Below are 15,739 nucleotides of genomic sequence, written 5' to 3' on the forward strand. Positions count from 1 at the left end.
GGGAAGCTTTGGCGCCTGCGCAGTCGGAGAGGAGGGCGGGTGGCCGAGAGGGCCCCTCGCGCGCTTGCGCGGTGTGCGCTTGCTGGTTGGGGCGGGGGGGTGAGAGGAGCTCGAAGGCGCTTGGTGAGTAGCGGGGGGAGCACGACAGGCGGGGGGGGGCCCTGTGCTGGGGCAGGCTCCGTCCTCCTGCCCCCTCCTCCGGGGGACTCGGGGGCGGGAGGCAGCGAGCAGGCTGGGGGCGAGGGGCGGTGCTGCGGGGGGGGGGCGGTTGGGGGCGGGGTGCTGAGGGGCAGCGAGCAGGCGGGGGGTGCTGCGGGGGGGCCGGTTGGGGAGCGGGGTGCTGGGGGCAGCGAGCAGGCGGGGGGAGGGGCGGGGTGCTGCGGGGGGGCCGGTTGGGGAGCGGGGTGCTGGGAGCAGCGAGCAGGCGGGAGGAGGGGCGGGGTTTTGCGGGGGGGCCGGTTGGGGGGCGGGGTGCTGGGGGCAGCGAGCAGGCGGGGGGTGCTGCGGGGGGGCCGGTTGGGGGGCGGGGTGCTGGGGGGAGCGTGCCGGCTGTGGGGGGGCCGCAGGCCGGCGGGGAGGGAGGGCAGGATGTGGGGCGTCTAGGGCATGGACACTGCAGTGCCATGGGATGGCTGCGTGTGTGGAAGAGGAGCTCTCCCAGAAAGGGGCTGGGGGCCTGCTGCTCGCTTTGGGGCGGGTTTGAATAAGGGCTGGCAGCTGGGTCTGTTTTCTTGAGAGCAAAACCCAATGTGGGAGCTCTGGTGCACTGCACGTCGCTAGCTCTGGAGTAGTTAGCACCCATCCCTGTAGCGTCTACAGAAAACCCATAGGCCTCGTCTGCCCTCTTTAACCCTGCTGATGTAGGTCAATCAGCACAACCCGCTGCTGTGGGCATAGCTATACCAGTGTAAATATTCTTAATCTCATATGGGAAGGGAAATAAACTGTACCGATGTAAGCATGTCTGTCCTACTGTCACGGTATCCTCACTATGGATGGGACTAATATCACTATTGGCCAAAAAATTACATCCCTGACAAACACAGTTATACCAGTATCAAAACTGTGGGCAAGCTTTAAGCCGTGTCTAAGCTAGGAGTGCTTTACCGATATAGTATATCGTTGTACTGTACCAGCAAAGTGCTTCTAGTGTGAAGCCGCTTATAGTGGCAGAGCACATTTTTACTGGTATAGCTTATTCCACACACACACAAACAAAACCAGTTAATGTGCAGTTATGCCAGTAAAATTGTCTGTAAGTAGGGGCTTTTTCCAGTACACTTGTGTTGGTCAAGAATCACACCTTTGTCCAACATAGCTATGCTGGCAGAAATCTATAGTGTAGACATGGCATTTGAAAAGTGGATCTCTCTCTGAGTTCCTGGGCATTGGTGACTGCCTTATATGTTCATAAATTGATTAAAAGCGAGGGTGGCTCCGGGAGGTGGCTGTGATGGTAGAATTTGAAATGTTCCTGAAGGCTTGAATATTTGGTATGTTTTTGCAGTTGCAGACTAATGCAGGCCTTTGTGGGGAAATTCTGTGTAAGCGTAATAATGATATTTTGCCCTCTTAATATTTTCTCTGCAAAAATCTCAAAGAAGAGAGAGAGAAAAGCATTTCAGGTGACTATTAATTTGCTGTGGTGTGTCATTTAAATTTCGACTCTGCAAAGTTAAAGTGAATCTTTACCCACTCCTCCGCTGCTCCGTTCAGAACTTCTGACTTTGCACTGTTTCTTTTATTGTTAACCTGCTCAAGTTGCATAGGAGCTAAAAATACCCAGAGCAAGGTAGAAAGCATGTGCTAGTGGACTAAGCACAGGATTGGCAGCTGGGTATCCCTGATTTCTTTCCCCAGCTCTGATATTAATGTTGGGCAAATTATTTTGCCTCTTGGGCTCAGTTTCCCCATCTCTGAGATGTGCGCAATGTGTTCTGTTTTGAGTGATGTGTCAAAGGTACTTACCTGGCCCACAGCACCATAGCATCTGAGCACTTCAAATACTTAATGTTTACCCTTGCAGCACCACGGTGAGGCAGGGCAGCGCTATTATCCCCATTTCACAGATCGGAAAGTGAGGCACAGAGATGAAGCGACTTGCCCAGGCTCACACAGGGAGTCTGTGGCTGAGCTGGGAATTGAAGGCTAGTGCCCTAACCAGTGGACCGTCCTTCCCCTCTGTATGGATGGCCTTATTTAACTTAGTAGAACCTTGCTGTTAGCCCTGTGGTTGATTAAGTTGCACCATTTTTTTTCCTGCAGATTTTTTATTAAGAGAAACCGGAGCAAAAAGTTCTCACAGGGACACGAAATGGCTGACAAGAAGCGTCTTGCTTACTCCATCATCCAGTTCCTACATGACCAGCTACAGAATGGGGGTCTCTCTCCTGATGCCCAGGAAAGCTTGGAAGGTAAGTGGGTGGATGTCCTTCCCTGCTCATGCCTTCTAGAGCAGGTGCTGCTTGACCTCTGCTCCATGGCTCTTGGGGGAACCTAGAAGATCAGTCCCTACTACCTGCCTTCCATTCAGCTGTGCAATTCCTGTGGTACTGTAGTATCGAAGCCTTCCTAATTATTGAAGTGAAATCTTGTCCTACATAAACTCTTAGTGGGAAGGCATCCAAAATGTTAAGCAGTCAGATAAGAGAACAACTTTCTTGCTAGCCTCTTCCAGAAGAAGCACAGGCTAACCCAGGGAAGGAATATATATAGCAATTGAAATTTACACTGATCCAAAGTCTGACACATGCCACATTGGGCCTCAGATAAGGGCTTATCTGTGTCGTGATTTCTAAAGTGCACTAACTTGTTGTGCATTAATAGGTCTGTGTAGAACCTGCAGGTATGCACTGAATATTTCCTAGTGTGCTTTAATGTATTTAGTGCTCACTGGCAGGGTGTACACAGACCAATTAGCACATGACACAGTAGTGCACGTTAGAAATCACACCCCAGGTTCTACATTATCCCACTGTGTAGACAAGAGCCTTAAGTCTCAAAAATCTGTGCAAGACTGAGAGATCAGGGATCTTCTGATAATACAATGCAACACTGAAAATGAATGCCTTATACTTGTTGGAAGCTTTCCAACTCTGCTGTTAAGAACCTTCCCAGTGGGGGACTCCTGGGTATTACAGACCCTATGGGAGGGCTATGCCAGTGATGGGAGTATATGACCCTTCACCCAAATGCAACACACAAAGAGAGTAGTTGAACAAGAGGGTGCAGCCAGAACCAGGAAAAGGAGTGACCTTTGTAGGCAAATTGGGAAGGTGAGAAGGTTGCCTGAAGCATGGAAAAGTTATTTCAAGAGCTGGGTGCTGTGTCTATAAAAGTACAAAGTACAGGGGCTCTGCTTCCAGCATGTCCTTAGGTCTGTCTTTAATGCACCATCCTTGACCCAGTGCTGGGAACACTGGTAGGTAACAATATGTGACAGAGAAGGGGCACCAGCCAATGTTAGAACAGTTGCCCTCTTTGTTTTGCATCTTTGGTATTTCCAGTGCATTCACCAGAGAAGCTACAGCAAGAAGCTCAGAGAGCTAGTCAGGAGTAATTAATCCTCTGCTTTGAAGTTTTAAAAAAAAATAAATGCAAATGATAATTGTCCTTGCAGGAGTGTCGATCTTGTTTGCCATCTGTGGGCTATGTTGATTTTATTTTATTTTATTTTTTACCCCTAAAGTCATCTGAGACTATGGGGTGGTTGCCTTTCTGACCCGTTCCAGAAGCTCTGTCTTCGGAGCCAAGGTTTGCACAGCTCTATTAAGTGTGTTGGAAAACCCCTGACATGTAAGGTGCTGTGCCTGCTTCAGCGAGATAACATTCAAGCATCTCCTTGCCACTGTAGCCTAAGGGACTGCTGCACTCAAGGGTAGTCAATTATTTTTTGTCAGGGTCCAAATTTCTTGGTCAAGGTCCAGAGAAAATAATAAATAAAATAACAATACTGATAATAAATAAAAATATTTCGGGGTCTGTTCAAAAGCATCTGGCGGCCCAGATTTGACCCACAGTCCATCTGTTGACTACACCTGGATGCAGTCTTCCGATCACTTGGAAACCGCAGTATGCTCAGCATCTGAAGGCTTGTGCATGAGGTTTCAGATGCTCTAATCAACATGGTATTAAACTTAATGTAGCCGTTTGTAGCTAAGGCACTGGACTGGGATCTAGGAGATTTGGGTTCAATTCTTAACCCTGCCACAGACTCCCTACGTGACCTTGGACAAATTATTAAATCTCTGTGCCTCTGTTTCTCCACTTATAAAACTGGGATAATTCTTTCATGGATGTTTAAGGATAGCTTCAGAAAGATAAATGAATTTAGCAGGTACTACAATGCTGGGGCCATATAAGTACTTAGATAGAAATGTTTTGCTTACATAACTACAACTCCTTTTTGCGTTCATGTGTCCTGTAAACTTTACAGTTCTCTTTATTTCTAAATGGGGACTTTTCTCTTGCGATTCCACATTTCTCCTCTTATTGGCAATCTAGGGGTTAAAATGTGGCACCAGAAGATTTGGGATCTGTTCTTGCTTCTGCCTGTGTGACCTTGAGCAAGTCACGTTGCTGTGCCTCAGTTTCCTCACCTGTGAGATAGGGATACTAATGCTCTTTATAGGATGATTGAGAGGCTCTCTCTGTTTGTAAAGTTCTTGGAGCAACTCCAGTTTCAGGAGGTATAGAAAGCAGACATGGTTATCCTAAAATAACTGACCTTCTAAATTATTTCTTTGTAATACTTTTGCTTCCATAGCTCCTTTCATTGAAGGGGCCCTCCCTAAAAGCTTTAGCTAACATTAATCTTTACAATACCCTTGAAAGGTATGTAATGTCCCTGTTTGACAGATGGGGAAACAGGCCTGGAGGTGAAATGACTTGCCCTAGGTCTCTCTCACTCCTGGTAGCAGAACTGGGAATAAAACCTGAGAGTCCTAGGCTCCCTCAACTGTTGCACACTGCCACCCCACAGCTAGATTTGAGACTATGTCCCAAATCTGTAACTCCTTCGTATACATGTATTTTTCCGGTATCTTCATCAATTCAGACTCCATTGGAGGGGGGACTGTCGGAAACAGGTGTTTAGAGGATGTAAGGAATGTTAATTGCCCACCTCCCTTCCAACCCAGTTGCAATCCAGTGCCTGGAGACTGCTTTTGGCGTATCCATGGAAGACCAAGATCTCGTTGTGTCTCAGACTCTCCCTGAAATTTTTGAAGCTGCTACAGGAAAGGTTTGTGTCTGACAGACTTCTTCGACCTATGAAAAGCATTGTATGAGAGCAAGGTATTTATTAATATTGTTATAGACCTGAGGTTTCAATTAAAACAGCAGAAAGCTGCCCCCATTGTGCTTAATTTCACAGCTATGCTGCCCCCTTGGGGGAGTCAAAAGCTGGAAGTATTTAACTCCCAGAGATGCAGCGTCAGGGAAATTGGAGCATTGGTTTATCGCAATTGCTGAGGATAGAGCATAGCTTTCTTATTCTTTTTGATTTTATAAGGAGCCTCATTACGTCAGAACAAATTCTGAGCCAGTCACCCCCTCGGAAGAAGACATGGTTGAAGCTGAGAGACTTAAGACTGAAGGTAACCTCCTACTGGGCTGGTATATTGATGGGAAAGATTACATGATGTATACAGCATGGGCAACTGATAACAGCGGAGGCACGCAGGTTTAACTTCCCAAGTATCAGAAGGTTGACACAGCAAGAAGGGAGAGGAATTGTGTAGGGTGATGCAATTAGGAGCAGTGGGGTGGAATTAAGAACTGGTTCATCTCTGCGTAGACCCATGGGGAGTCAGAGAATGCTTCACCCATGTGAGCAATTCACCAGTTTTTATGCTCAGATGAAAGAGTTTGCCTTGGTCTTACGAGTCTCCCATAATGCTGCTGAAGCTGAAGGTGCTGGAATCTTGTTCAGATTGTATGTATAGGAACTGCTTCTGCCAACTAAAGTCAGCGCCCTCTGCGTGGGAATGTAGTAGGTCTTCAAAAGAACGCAGCCGTGCTGCGCAACTCTGTAGCGTAGCAAGGGCAGAATCCTATGTTCAGCTAAAACTGCAGAAGGGTATTTAGATTGGCAGAATGTAGTAGCTCCAGTTGGAATCCAGCCAGGAGACCAGGTTAGTGTTCACTCGGATCATTACATCCTGGAAGAGAACTTGTTGAGTGGAACATGGCACAGATGCGGACTGTTTTCTTCCTGACAGAAACCTCCTCTCTGCAATGTTAAGACTGCATGCTCATCCTGGAAGAAACTCTCCACTCTCCGCAGCTCCCCTAGTGGCCAGTCAAAGCCGTGCTGCCTGGCTCAATGAGTCTGTGGATGGAAACTGAAAGCTGTGCTCTTGATTGTGGGTTTGACAGATGCAGAAGGGAAGTTGATGAGGGAGCATGCAGGATCCCTTCTGAAAAGGCTGTGGTTAGCGTGTTAGCCCCATAACGCCACTAGCCCCACCTGCTGTGTTTGCTGAGCGGATCTCCCAATGGCTCATATTCTAAGGCATCTGCCAAAGGGCGGAGTTTTCAGCATATCTACATGCTCCTTTTTGCATTTGTTTTTAAGCAGAGGCCAAGAAAAATTTAGACTCTAGCCCCTTGCTCTCATTGCTTCATCTGTTGGACTTGTTCCAGAGACCTTTGTTTTTCTGTTTAGGAAATGAACAAATGAAGGCAGAAAACTTTGAAGGTGCTGTGTCTTTCTACGCAAAAGCAATTGGATTAAATCCATCAAATGCAGTATATTTTTGCAACAGGTACTGACACTTAACTCTTTTTCTGCAGGTTTTTAAATTCAGGTTCTTATATTTTTAGCCCTCTCATTTTTCATGGTTTATGGGGCTCTCGCATGGTCAGATTCCTCATTTCACCCTTATCAGATTGTTCTTAATTTATTATTCTCCCTTTGTCTTGTTAAACTTGTGCTGATGTCTTTTCCTTTGACTTCTGCTTGCCTTGTGGCACTGGCATCTCTATGTAGGGCTGGTTTCTATATTCCTGGCCTGTTAAGCACTTGATAATATATATGGATACCGAGTAATGCTGTCTGATTCTACTTGACTAGCCCTTTCTAACAGATAGCACAGATTTGAAAAGATTGTGTTGATAATGGGCAAAGCAGCAAAACAAGATCTCATTTTTCAGAGGTTGAGGATTGAAGGCCTGGTTTTCAAAGAATTTGACAGTTTTCTGTTGCCCACGTGTGCAGAAAATGCAAGAAAACTATAGGTCTGATCTAAAGTCCATGAAATCAATGGAAAGACACCCATTCGCTTAAACAGGCTTTGACTCAGACCCTGTGCACCTGACTTAGCTTGCAGTTACCATGTTTGCATGTATACAAATGGCCATGCAAATAACCTGTTTGCACAAGTATTATTGCATGCCTAGATGTATGTCCAGCTCTTTGAAAAAATCATTTGATAAGTCTCAGCATGAATTTTGCCTGTATCATATGATCATTGAGGGCTTGAGCCTATGAGGTGCTGAGCACCTTCAGTAGAAGTTGTGCAGGATTGAAGTATGAATGAGCATACGGGTGGAGCCATGATAAATTTGGGACAGAAAATTGAGGAGAATGTATTCACCTGAAACTACACGGGGAGCCTAGGATGGCAGTAGGTTGTTACCCAGGTTAGAATCTGAGCTGAAGTTAAGTTTAAATTTCCCTTGGATGCATGTATTCAGGCCCCGTAAACTCTCTCTGCATCTCTTTCTCCATTTTCCCAGGGCTGCTGCCTACAGTAAATTAGGAAACTATGCTGGAGCAGTCAGAGACTGTGAAAGAGCTATAGGCATTGATCCGAACTACAGCAAAGCTTACGGCAGAATGGGGTAGGTACTGAGAACTGCTTTTTTTTTATAGAGGCATTAACTTAAAAACTAATGGCAAGTCCTGTGATAGTGATACTAGTAGTGGTGTTCAGAATGCTAAATAGGAAATATCCAGTGCTTAATACTCTGTGGGTCTTTGAAAAATCCACAAATTGATATGTAACCTTCTATAACGGTCCATTTTATTTTCTCTTTTAATAGCTTAGCCCTCTCCAGTTTAAACAAACACACAGACGCTGTCGTTTACTATAAAAAAGCTCTGGAGCTTGATCCGGACAACGAAACGTATAAATCGAACCTTAAAATAGCCGAACAGAAAATGAAAGAAACCCCTAGTCCAGTAAGTTCTTTCACTTCTTTGAGGGCAAATTCAATAATTATGCTGTGGAAGTGTTACTAACCAGCTCCAACTGCTATATTAATGTCTTTCACTATCTGACAGGGACATTGTTAATTTGAGTTAAGTCTGGAATATAGGTGTAATTCATAAAGTGGTGATTGTGGGGGGGGAGAGTAGAGGGAAAGGCAGTTTATAGATGCTATCACAAATAACACAATTAAAATCTAGTTAGAATAACTTCCCTGCAGTGCTGTGGACCCAAACACAGCAGCATTGGGCTTACCCAGAAAATGCGTACAGAGAGTGAAACTAAAATTGAGTTTTGCTGCCCTAAACAATATTTATTCTTTTATTGCACATTGATTATGAAAATCTTTGCATTCATCAGCTCTTACTGATAGGAGAGAAGGAGTTCTTTTCAGTATGTTTTCTTACCTTGATTGCCTTTTAAAAAGGGACAAACTTAAGAGGGAAAAATATCCATGATCACACTCTGTTATAAGGCCAGAATATTTTGTGCTTGACTGATTCTAATTTCCACTAAGGCCCCTTTACACTGAGCCTTTGTATAAATGAGAATCAGGCCCTGTGTCTTACCCTTATGGCAAGAGTATAGATGAAGAGCCTTAAGCACCAGTCACTCTTAACTTTGTTATGGTTTGGGTTCAAATCACAAATCTGCGTACAGAATGATTCACAGCTATAGCAATGTTCTATTTAGAGATGTACCGCCCGTAAGCTATTTGCAGCATGCTGTTAGATGCATTGGAGGCAGTTTGATGTTGTCATGTGGGCGCCTGATTAAATTTATATTATGTTTCATTTTGCAGACTGGAGGCACAGGAGGATTTGATTTAGCTGGATTGCTGAATAACCCAGGCTTCATGAGTATGGTAAATTTGCACACATTAGATCACAGCCAGTTTGCATCTTGTCTGTGTATTTGGATGTATGGAATGGAACATTGATACATGCCTTTGGGAGTTCGTACATTTCATTAGCAGATATGTTTTCATTTCATTCATCAAGGACTGCTTTGAGGAGACTGAATTAAAGCTAAAGAGCGAGTTACTTCTCACAGGCTTTTCGTTGTGAGATATGAGGACATGATAGGAGCTCCTTGCTCCACATTGCCAGTCTTGTCTTGTGTGTAGTACTGTGTTTCTCATGGCGCTACTCTTCCTGCTAACATAGCTTAGTGTTTCTGCCTTCACTTTGTAGAGTTGAATGACAACAACATCTGTATATCCACGCAGGCACTTCTGACTAAATAGGATGTAATCTTTTTCTTTTTAAATAGGCATCTAACCTAATGAACAATCCGCAAGTACAACAGCTGTAAGTTTGATACCGTCTCATATTTCTTCTTTGAATCACTCATTTGACATTGTGCATTAGTTGACTGTTGGGATAGGATGAAGTAAGGTTCTGGTGATACTGAGGTCATAAACATGTCGGAAGGTGTTTAAAGTGACACCTTATTTTGCGCTGCGTACCTGTTGTGATCGTTGTGGCGTAACATGCTAAAGACTTGGGTTGTGTTGTAAAAATGTGCAGAAATGAGGGAAGGTGGCCTGTAGTTAACACACTGAGCTGGGGCCCAGGAAGCCAAGATTCAATTCATGACTCTGTCACAGACTCTCTGCATCACTGGCAAGTCACTTTACCTCTGTCTCATTCTTTGTCTGTTAAATGAAGACACTTATGTGCCTTGTGGGAGCGCTGTGAGGACACATTCTTTAATATTTGCAAGGTGCTCAGATACTGTCAGGCCATAAAATATATAGCTAAGCTGTGTGACTCTTCTATTTATCCCCTTTAAAGCACAGTGGCAGTTAGAAACGAGGCTCTCTAAAGACATCCTGGGGATGCCCCCTTTATTCTGATTTCCTAATCCCATTGGCTTGGGAACCAAAGATCTGGTGTCACTGTCTCCACTTGGTTCTTTCTGCCTCTTCCATCATCATTGTTAACAGAGGCTCTGCAGTTGGAACTCCACTGACAATTTTGTTGATGATGCAACAGGCAGGATAGGCTCCAGCTTGCACACCCATAGACACTCTGTCTTAAGTGAGCTGAAACACCTTTAGCCTTCCAGGATCACCAGATCTGACCTGAAGACGCACAGTGAGCAGCTATCTCAAGTAAAGGCTGTATTTTTAAGACAGCAGAACTTCCTGTACAAAACATGCGCACACAAAGCAGAATCTTCTCAGGTCTCAAGACCACAGTAGCAGATTCTGTAGCAAGGCCCTTCATTGCTAAGATCATTACAATATCTATATGACAGCACACTTGTGAGTGAGCTGTTGATAAATTAAAACGAAACCACAGCTGATGAAATTAATAAACAAATTGTGAATTAGAGAGGGAGCCTACTGTAGCTTTTTGACTGTCACCAGACCTTAAAGATCAGAAGGCAAGGGAGGAGATTAACAAGATTCTCCTGAATGGTTGACCAAGCATTCAGCAGTGGAACTGAAAAACAGGGATAGGATTACACTTCATCCCGTGAGAAACTCAGGTTCTTCACACTGTTGTTGGAATGCCTTAATTTACATTTAATCTCTAGCAAGGCAAATCTTTTCCTCCTTAATCATGAAATGGACATGCTTTGTGCTAACTTTTTTTTTTTTTTTAAAGTAACTGTTGTCCCTGCCAAAGAACTTGTAGTAAGTGAAATTTCCATCTCTTTTTCTGAGCAATAAATACTTCTTTGCAGGATGTCTGGGATGATTTCAGGTGGCCAAAACCCTATGGGAGCGGCAGGCACCAGCCCTTCCCCTAACGACCTTGCCAGCCTTATCCAAGCGTAAGTAGAATGACTTTTTTCCCCTCTTTGAATAGTCTATAGATGCATTTCAGTCTTCTTGATCAAAAGTCAAAGGTACAGCTGAGCACCTTGCACAAAACTTTAGTCTCGCCACCTGCCTTTCAGTAACATGCTCCAGTTTCTTTTCTTAAATAGATCAGGATGCGACTCTTGGGCTGTGGAGAATTTAGCATCCGTGATCACAGTGCTAAACTTCTCTGTGCTCCAAACTGCCCTGACGTGTGTGATGACAAAAGTTGATTAGATGTGTTGCTTTCTCTCCTTAAGAGGCCAACAGTTTGCTCAGCAGATGCAGCAGCAGAATCCAGAGCTAATAGAACAGTTACGAAGTCAGATTAGGAGTCGAACCCCAAGTGCCAGCAACGAGGATCAGCAGGAATGAAAGTAGCAGGTGAGTTCATAAACCCGACAGTCTGTTATGCTGTATTGAGCAATGGCTTCTGTGCTGGGTTACTCAAGATCCATCTCATGTCTTCGGACAGCTTACTTTACCTATTCTCTGTGAAGCACAAGCTATTATTTACATGTCCCATGCTGGCGATCAAACAAATTAGTGTCATCCTACGTGCAAAGGAGTTAGGAGAGGAATAATTTGGAAAAAAAAAAAATCAAACTCATGAATATGTCTTGTCTTCCTGTCTTTGCAGCACTCTCCATGGGAATTCTTCACTATAAAAACTGGAAGCCATGTGTGTGTTGCCATTTCTTCAGTTGGAAACGTCCAAGAGAGAAAAAGGAAAACAAAACAGAAAAAAAAACTTTATGCGACCTGCATGTTAAAGACAGATTTTCATTTTCTTCCCCTGGTCCCCGCATCTGCCCCCAAATCCCTCTTGTCCCTCTGGAAGATCCAGCAAGCAGTAAACACAAGCCAGTATCAGTTGTCTTTCTAGAACTCAGAAAACCAACCACATTGTTACCTGCTGTGTTGTGGATTTTAACCCGTTTTCAAGGACACAGCACTCTTCACTGTAAGAAACCTCCACCCTCCTGACCTGCTGCTTAAAGGGAGTGAACAGCTCCATTCCCCCTCTTTAAGTCTTTTTACCATGTCACAATTAACCTATTGCAGGTCACTGAATCTCCTTGCACCCAACAGCTGGGTGTCAAAAATCGCTTATGTTCACTGCATTTCTCATTCGGGTGCATAGCGATGTTGCTGATGCTGTTTCTACACTGGAGATTAAGGTGGTGGACATCTTTAAAGCCATGTGTGAATGTAAGTGTATTTTGGGGTGGGGTTGCCTAAAGTGAGACCATTTTCTGTGACTCCAAATTGAGCATTTTTGATACACTTTTTTTCAGATCTTTTTTGCCAATAATGACGCAATTTGTCTAGTGTTTAAAAAAAAAATCATGGTTAATCTTTTGTCAGCAATCCTCTGTGAGGTAGTTGGGGAGGGAGAGACGATTTGACCCTTTATTTTAAGTTTTTAGAAGAGGTTTTTTTAAGTTGTCTCGTGTGTGAGTGGTCGCAGAGATCAGGGCTTCTGTGATAGAGATGGGAGTTGGCAAATGCCCATTTCAGAGTTGCCTAACACATGGGAATGCGAGTTGGTGGAGTAAAACTGCTGTTTGTGTCCAGGATATGCTGACTGGTCACTGACTCAGTTGTGGGACTGGCAAGGAGCTCTTATGCCCTAGTGTATTGCGGGCAGAATGGGGCAGGGACCTATGTACTTTACCAGAATAAATGTCCTGCATCTACCAGGACCTCTAGTATTACCAAAATGATTCTGTAGTTCAGGTGCCCAGTAGCAGACTGACTTCAATATGTGTAAGTGAATCCACTGGAGATCTCACTAGTCAAGCTCAGAGGGACTTTATAAACCTGAGGTACAAAGCAGAGTAACTCAGAGTGGGAGGGGATGTGTGTGAAAGGTCACATTGCCAGGTGCAAGAAAATCATTTAGTTTAAAACTGAATAGGTATTAAGAGATTAAAAAGCCTAGGGGGGAGGGGGTTGAGTGAGGGGTGGGAGGTATGTGTCCAGGTAAATAGGATGATGTTTTGATATCATCTGTAAATTCCTTTTTTTTTTTTTTTTAAATACTCTAATGTGGTCAATGTAACTTGTGAAGAATAAAATACTTTGATGCTCTCTTTGTCATCCCTTTTGACCAGGTGACCAAAACAACAAGGCCCATAAACCACAGGGTGTGACTAGCTTGCCCAGTCTCTTCATAGGAATAATTAATTTGGGCCCCGATCCTGAGACTGATCACTTGTGAGTGACTGCTGGGCCTCTGTGCAGCCCTGCTTACACCAGGGGGGCTTCACCCAGGTACAGCGATCCACCCATGTGCCAACGATCGCAGGATTGAGGCTTTGCTTCCACTACACAACAGTTACAAAGGGACAAATCCTACGTGTCTTTTTTCTGTCTCCTTCACGGACCCCTCTTTGCTGCTTGTTTTGCTCCTTTATGTGGTACTCTACCTGCATATTTCCACCGCAATCTGGCAGAGATGAACCTGACAGAATCTTTTATAGTTGTAGTGAAAATGACTATCAAAGGAGAGGTGCCAGCTAAAATTCATGACCTCCTTAGAAATCTTTCTCTGTTTGTTACCAATTCCACCTTAGACCAATAAAATTTGAATTTTTAAAGGTTCTAATTTCCTTTTCATACTGCTTATTTACTGTTGTATTTGACTCAGCTTGGCCATTGAAAACAGGCTAGTCAATTTCACTTCATTTATATGCAGCTTCTAATCAATTTCACTCTGGGTCTCTTACATTGGCTTTGTGCTGCAACCTTTGGGATGCAGTGACTGCAGGGGACTGTTACTATTTTGAAAATTAATTGGCCCCATAGCAATTTTTTAAAAAGTGGTGGAAATATATTTATTAAATGTTGCAAAAGCTGATTATTCCTGAAACTCCTGGAAAATATTGGCCCTAAATTCTCCCTTTAAACTATTGCAGGTTAGCAGTCATTTTTAGATCTATAAAGAAATGTCCTAAAGGAACACTCTCCATTTTTAAAATCACACTTCTGTCTCAAGATTTTTACAAGTAACACCCAAGATTACTAGAAATGAAAGAGCTCAATGAAACTAGTGATGTCTTATTCCTGGTTTATTTTGTGCATTTGACAGCATTGTGTAAAGATAGTTTTGCTGCTTTCTCTGTTCTAGTAAGTTTCCTCTCTGTAGGTGGATCATAAAGTAATGGGAGAAGAAACAATTTTAAAACTAGGAACATGAAATTGTAGAACCACAAACCTTAGAGACACTTGGGGGCAGCTGAGGAGCTAGAGACTACTTTAAATTCAATATTTTTAAGCAACTAGGTTTCAGGTTGGTGGTGTCTCTCTCGAGTGTGACATGACCAGAATAGAATATTTTATAGATGCCTTCTTACATTTTAAAATAAAACCTCTTCCTGCAGCAAGGCAGGACACATTGCAGCATGTTTTTGCATGAGCAATGGTCAGGGTTGCTTGTTCCTTTACGTGGCTATTATAAGATCACAATTCTAGAGTCACTGTGGGGGCTGCACTCTGCTTTCATTTCCTTTTTTTTTTTTTTTTTTTTTTTAATGACTTTACTGCTTTGGCTCCTTGTGCTTCTTTCCTACCTGGGTTTTCCTGTCACCATGTTTGTTTTTGTTTGTCTTTTTTTTGAGGGTTACCCAAAGGATATTTTAAATTCAGTATTGTAAAAACAACATCCAGCTCTCCACATCTTTTTATTATGGACTGTTCAAGAACTGGCATGGCATTTTAAGACCGTTCTTAGAGTGTTACATTTTCTCCCTCCATCTTCCCGGCAAAAAGGCAACTTTATAGGAAAAGGCTGTGATTGGATGATCCAATGTAGCATGTGGAGAATAACTAATATGTAGTCATGTCTAGCTCTCTAGAATACCTGCATTCCTAGGCTATTGCATCTATCATCCATCTCACAAGCCACAGGGGTGCAACTCCTCACAGAGTGCATCCCCTGCAGAGAACGTTTTGCTTTGGAGAAGCTTTCACTTTGTCTCCCGGGACCTTCTGTGGCTAGCAGTTCAGGTGCAGCACCTGCAGTGTGACATTTAAAACTAACTTATGCATTTACATGTTTTGAATTTAAAAAAAAAAAAAAATCCTACTGTATTAAAAAGTTAAAACACACAAAAAGTGAAACTGAATGATATCCTTGCTGGTAAGAACTTCAGTGTGGTAGCCACTGGCTAATTCTTTCTCTCCTCCTCTTGGTATGAGTTTTTTTTTAAACAGTGGTTCACAGATACTGAAGGGTTTTTTAACCTTCCAATGTAAAAGCCTTTCTGAATGGTAAAGGAGCATTGCATTCCTGCAGGTGGGTGAACTGTGTGTGTAGAATGTACTACCAAGAAAGCTGTGTCAGGCGCTCCTTGGATTGCTCCTGTTCTTTTTTTTTTTTTTTTTTTTTATGCCCCGTTCTCCTTTCTGTTGAACAAATTGCTGTTTTGTAGATCACAACCTGAAATGACGTTTAATAAATACTCGTGCTCCTGAAAGAGACTTGTCATGGTGGCTGTGCCTGGACTTGGCATGAAGCGTTTCTTCTCTATAGTCTTGCTTGTTTCTGCCTACGCTTTCTCTGTTTGCTTGACACTTCAGCGTTTCTGCAGCTGAGCGTCTCCCACAATTCTGGACATCTGGGCTGCTCCCTGCAGCTCACAGAATGAATCAAAGTCGTGGCACCACGTGCTCTGGCCACACTCCCTCTGCTCCTGCTTGCTGCCAGATT

The 15,739-nt window shown here is 43.8% G+C and overlaps 1 protein-coding gene across 1 annotated transcript; it reads left to right on the forward strand.

Annotated features, from left to right (window-relative positions):
* Positions 1 to 8: 8 nt before the first annotated feature.
* On the forward strand, positions 9 to 15,506 carry SGTA (small glutamine rich tetratricopeptide repeat co-chaperone alpha). The gene is made up of 12 exons (XM_067559678.1): positions 9 to 123; positions 2,266 to 2,414; positions 5,139 to 5,242; positions 5,513 to 5,597; positions 6,668 to 6,767; positions 7,741 to 7,845; positions 8,047 to 8,185; positions 9,016 to 9,078; positions 9,486 to 9,523; positions 10,908 to 10,997; positions 11,286 to 11,409; positions 11,666 to 15,506. Exons 2-11 carry the CDS (start codon positions 2,315 to 2,317, stop codon positions 11,398 to 11,400), a joined length of 939 nt encoding a protein of 312 aa, XP_067415779.1. The 5' UTR covers positions 9 to 123; positions 2,266 to 2,314; the 3' UTR covers positions 11,401 to 11,409; positions 11,666 to 15,506.
* Positions 15,507 to 15,739: the final 233 nt, after the last annotated feature.

Source organism: Emydura macquarii, unplaced genomic scaffold (genome assembly GCF_026122565.2).
Source record: "Emydura macquarii macquarii isolate MOO-44397 ecotype Brisbane River unplaced genomic scaffold, CSIRO-AGI_Emac_v2 contig_306, whole genome shotgun sequence".
Lineage (NCBI taxonomy): Eukaryota > Metazoa > Chordata > Testudines > Chelidae > Emydura > Emydura macquarii.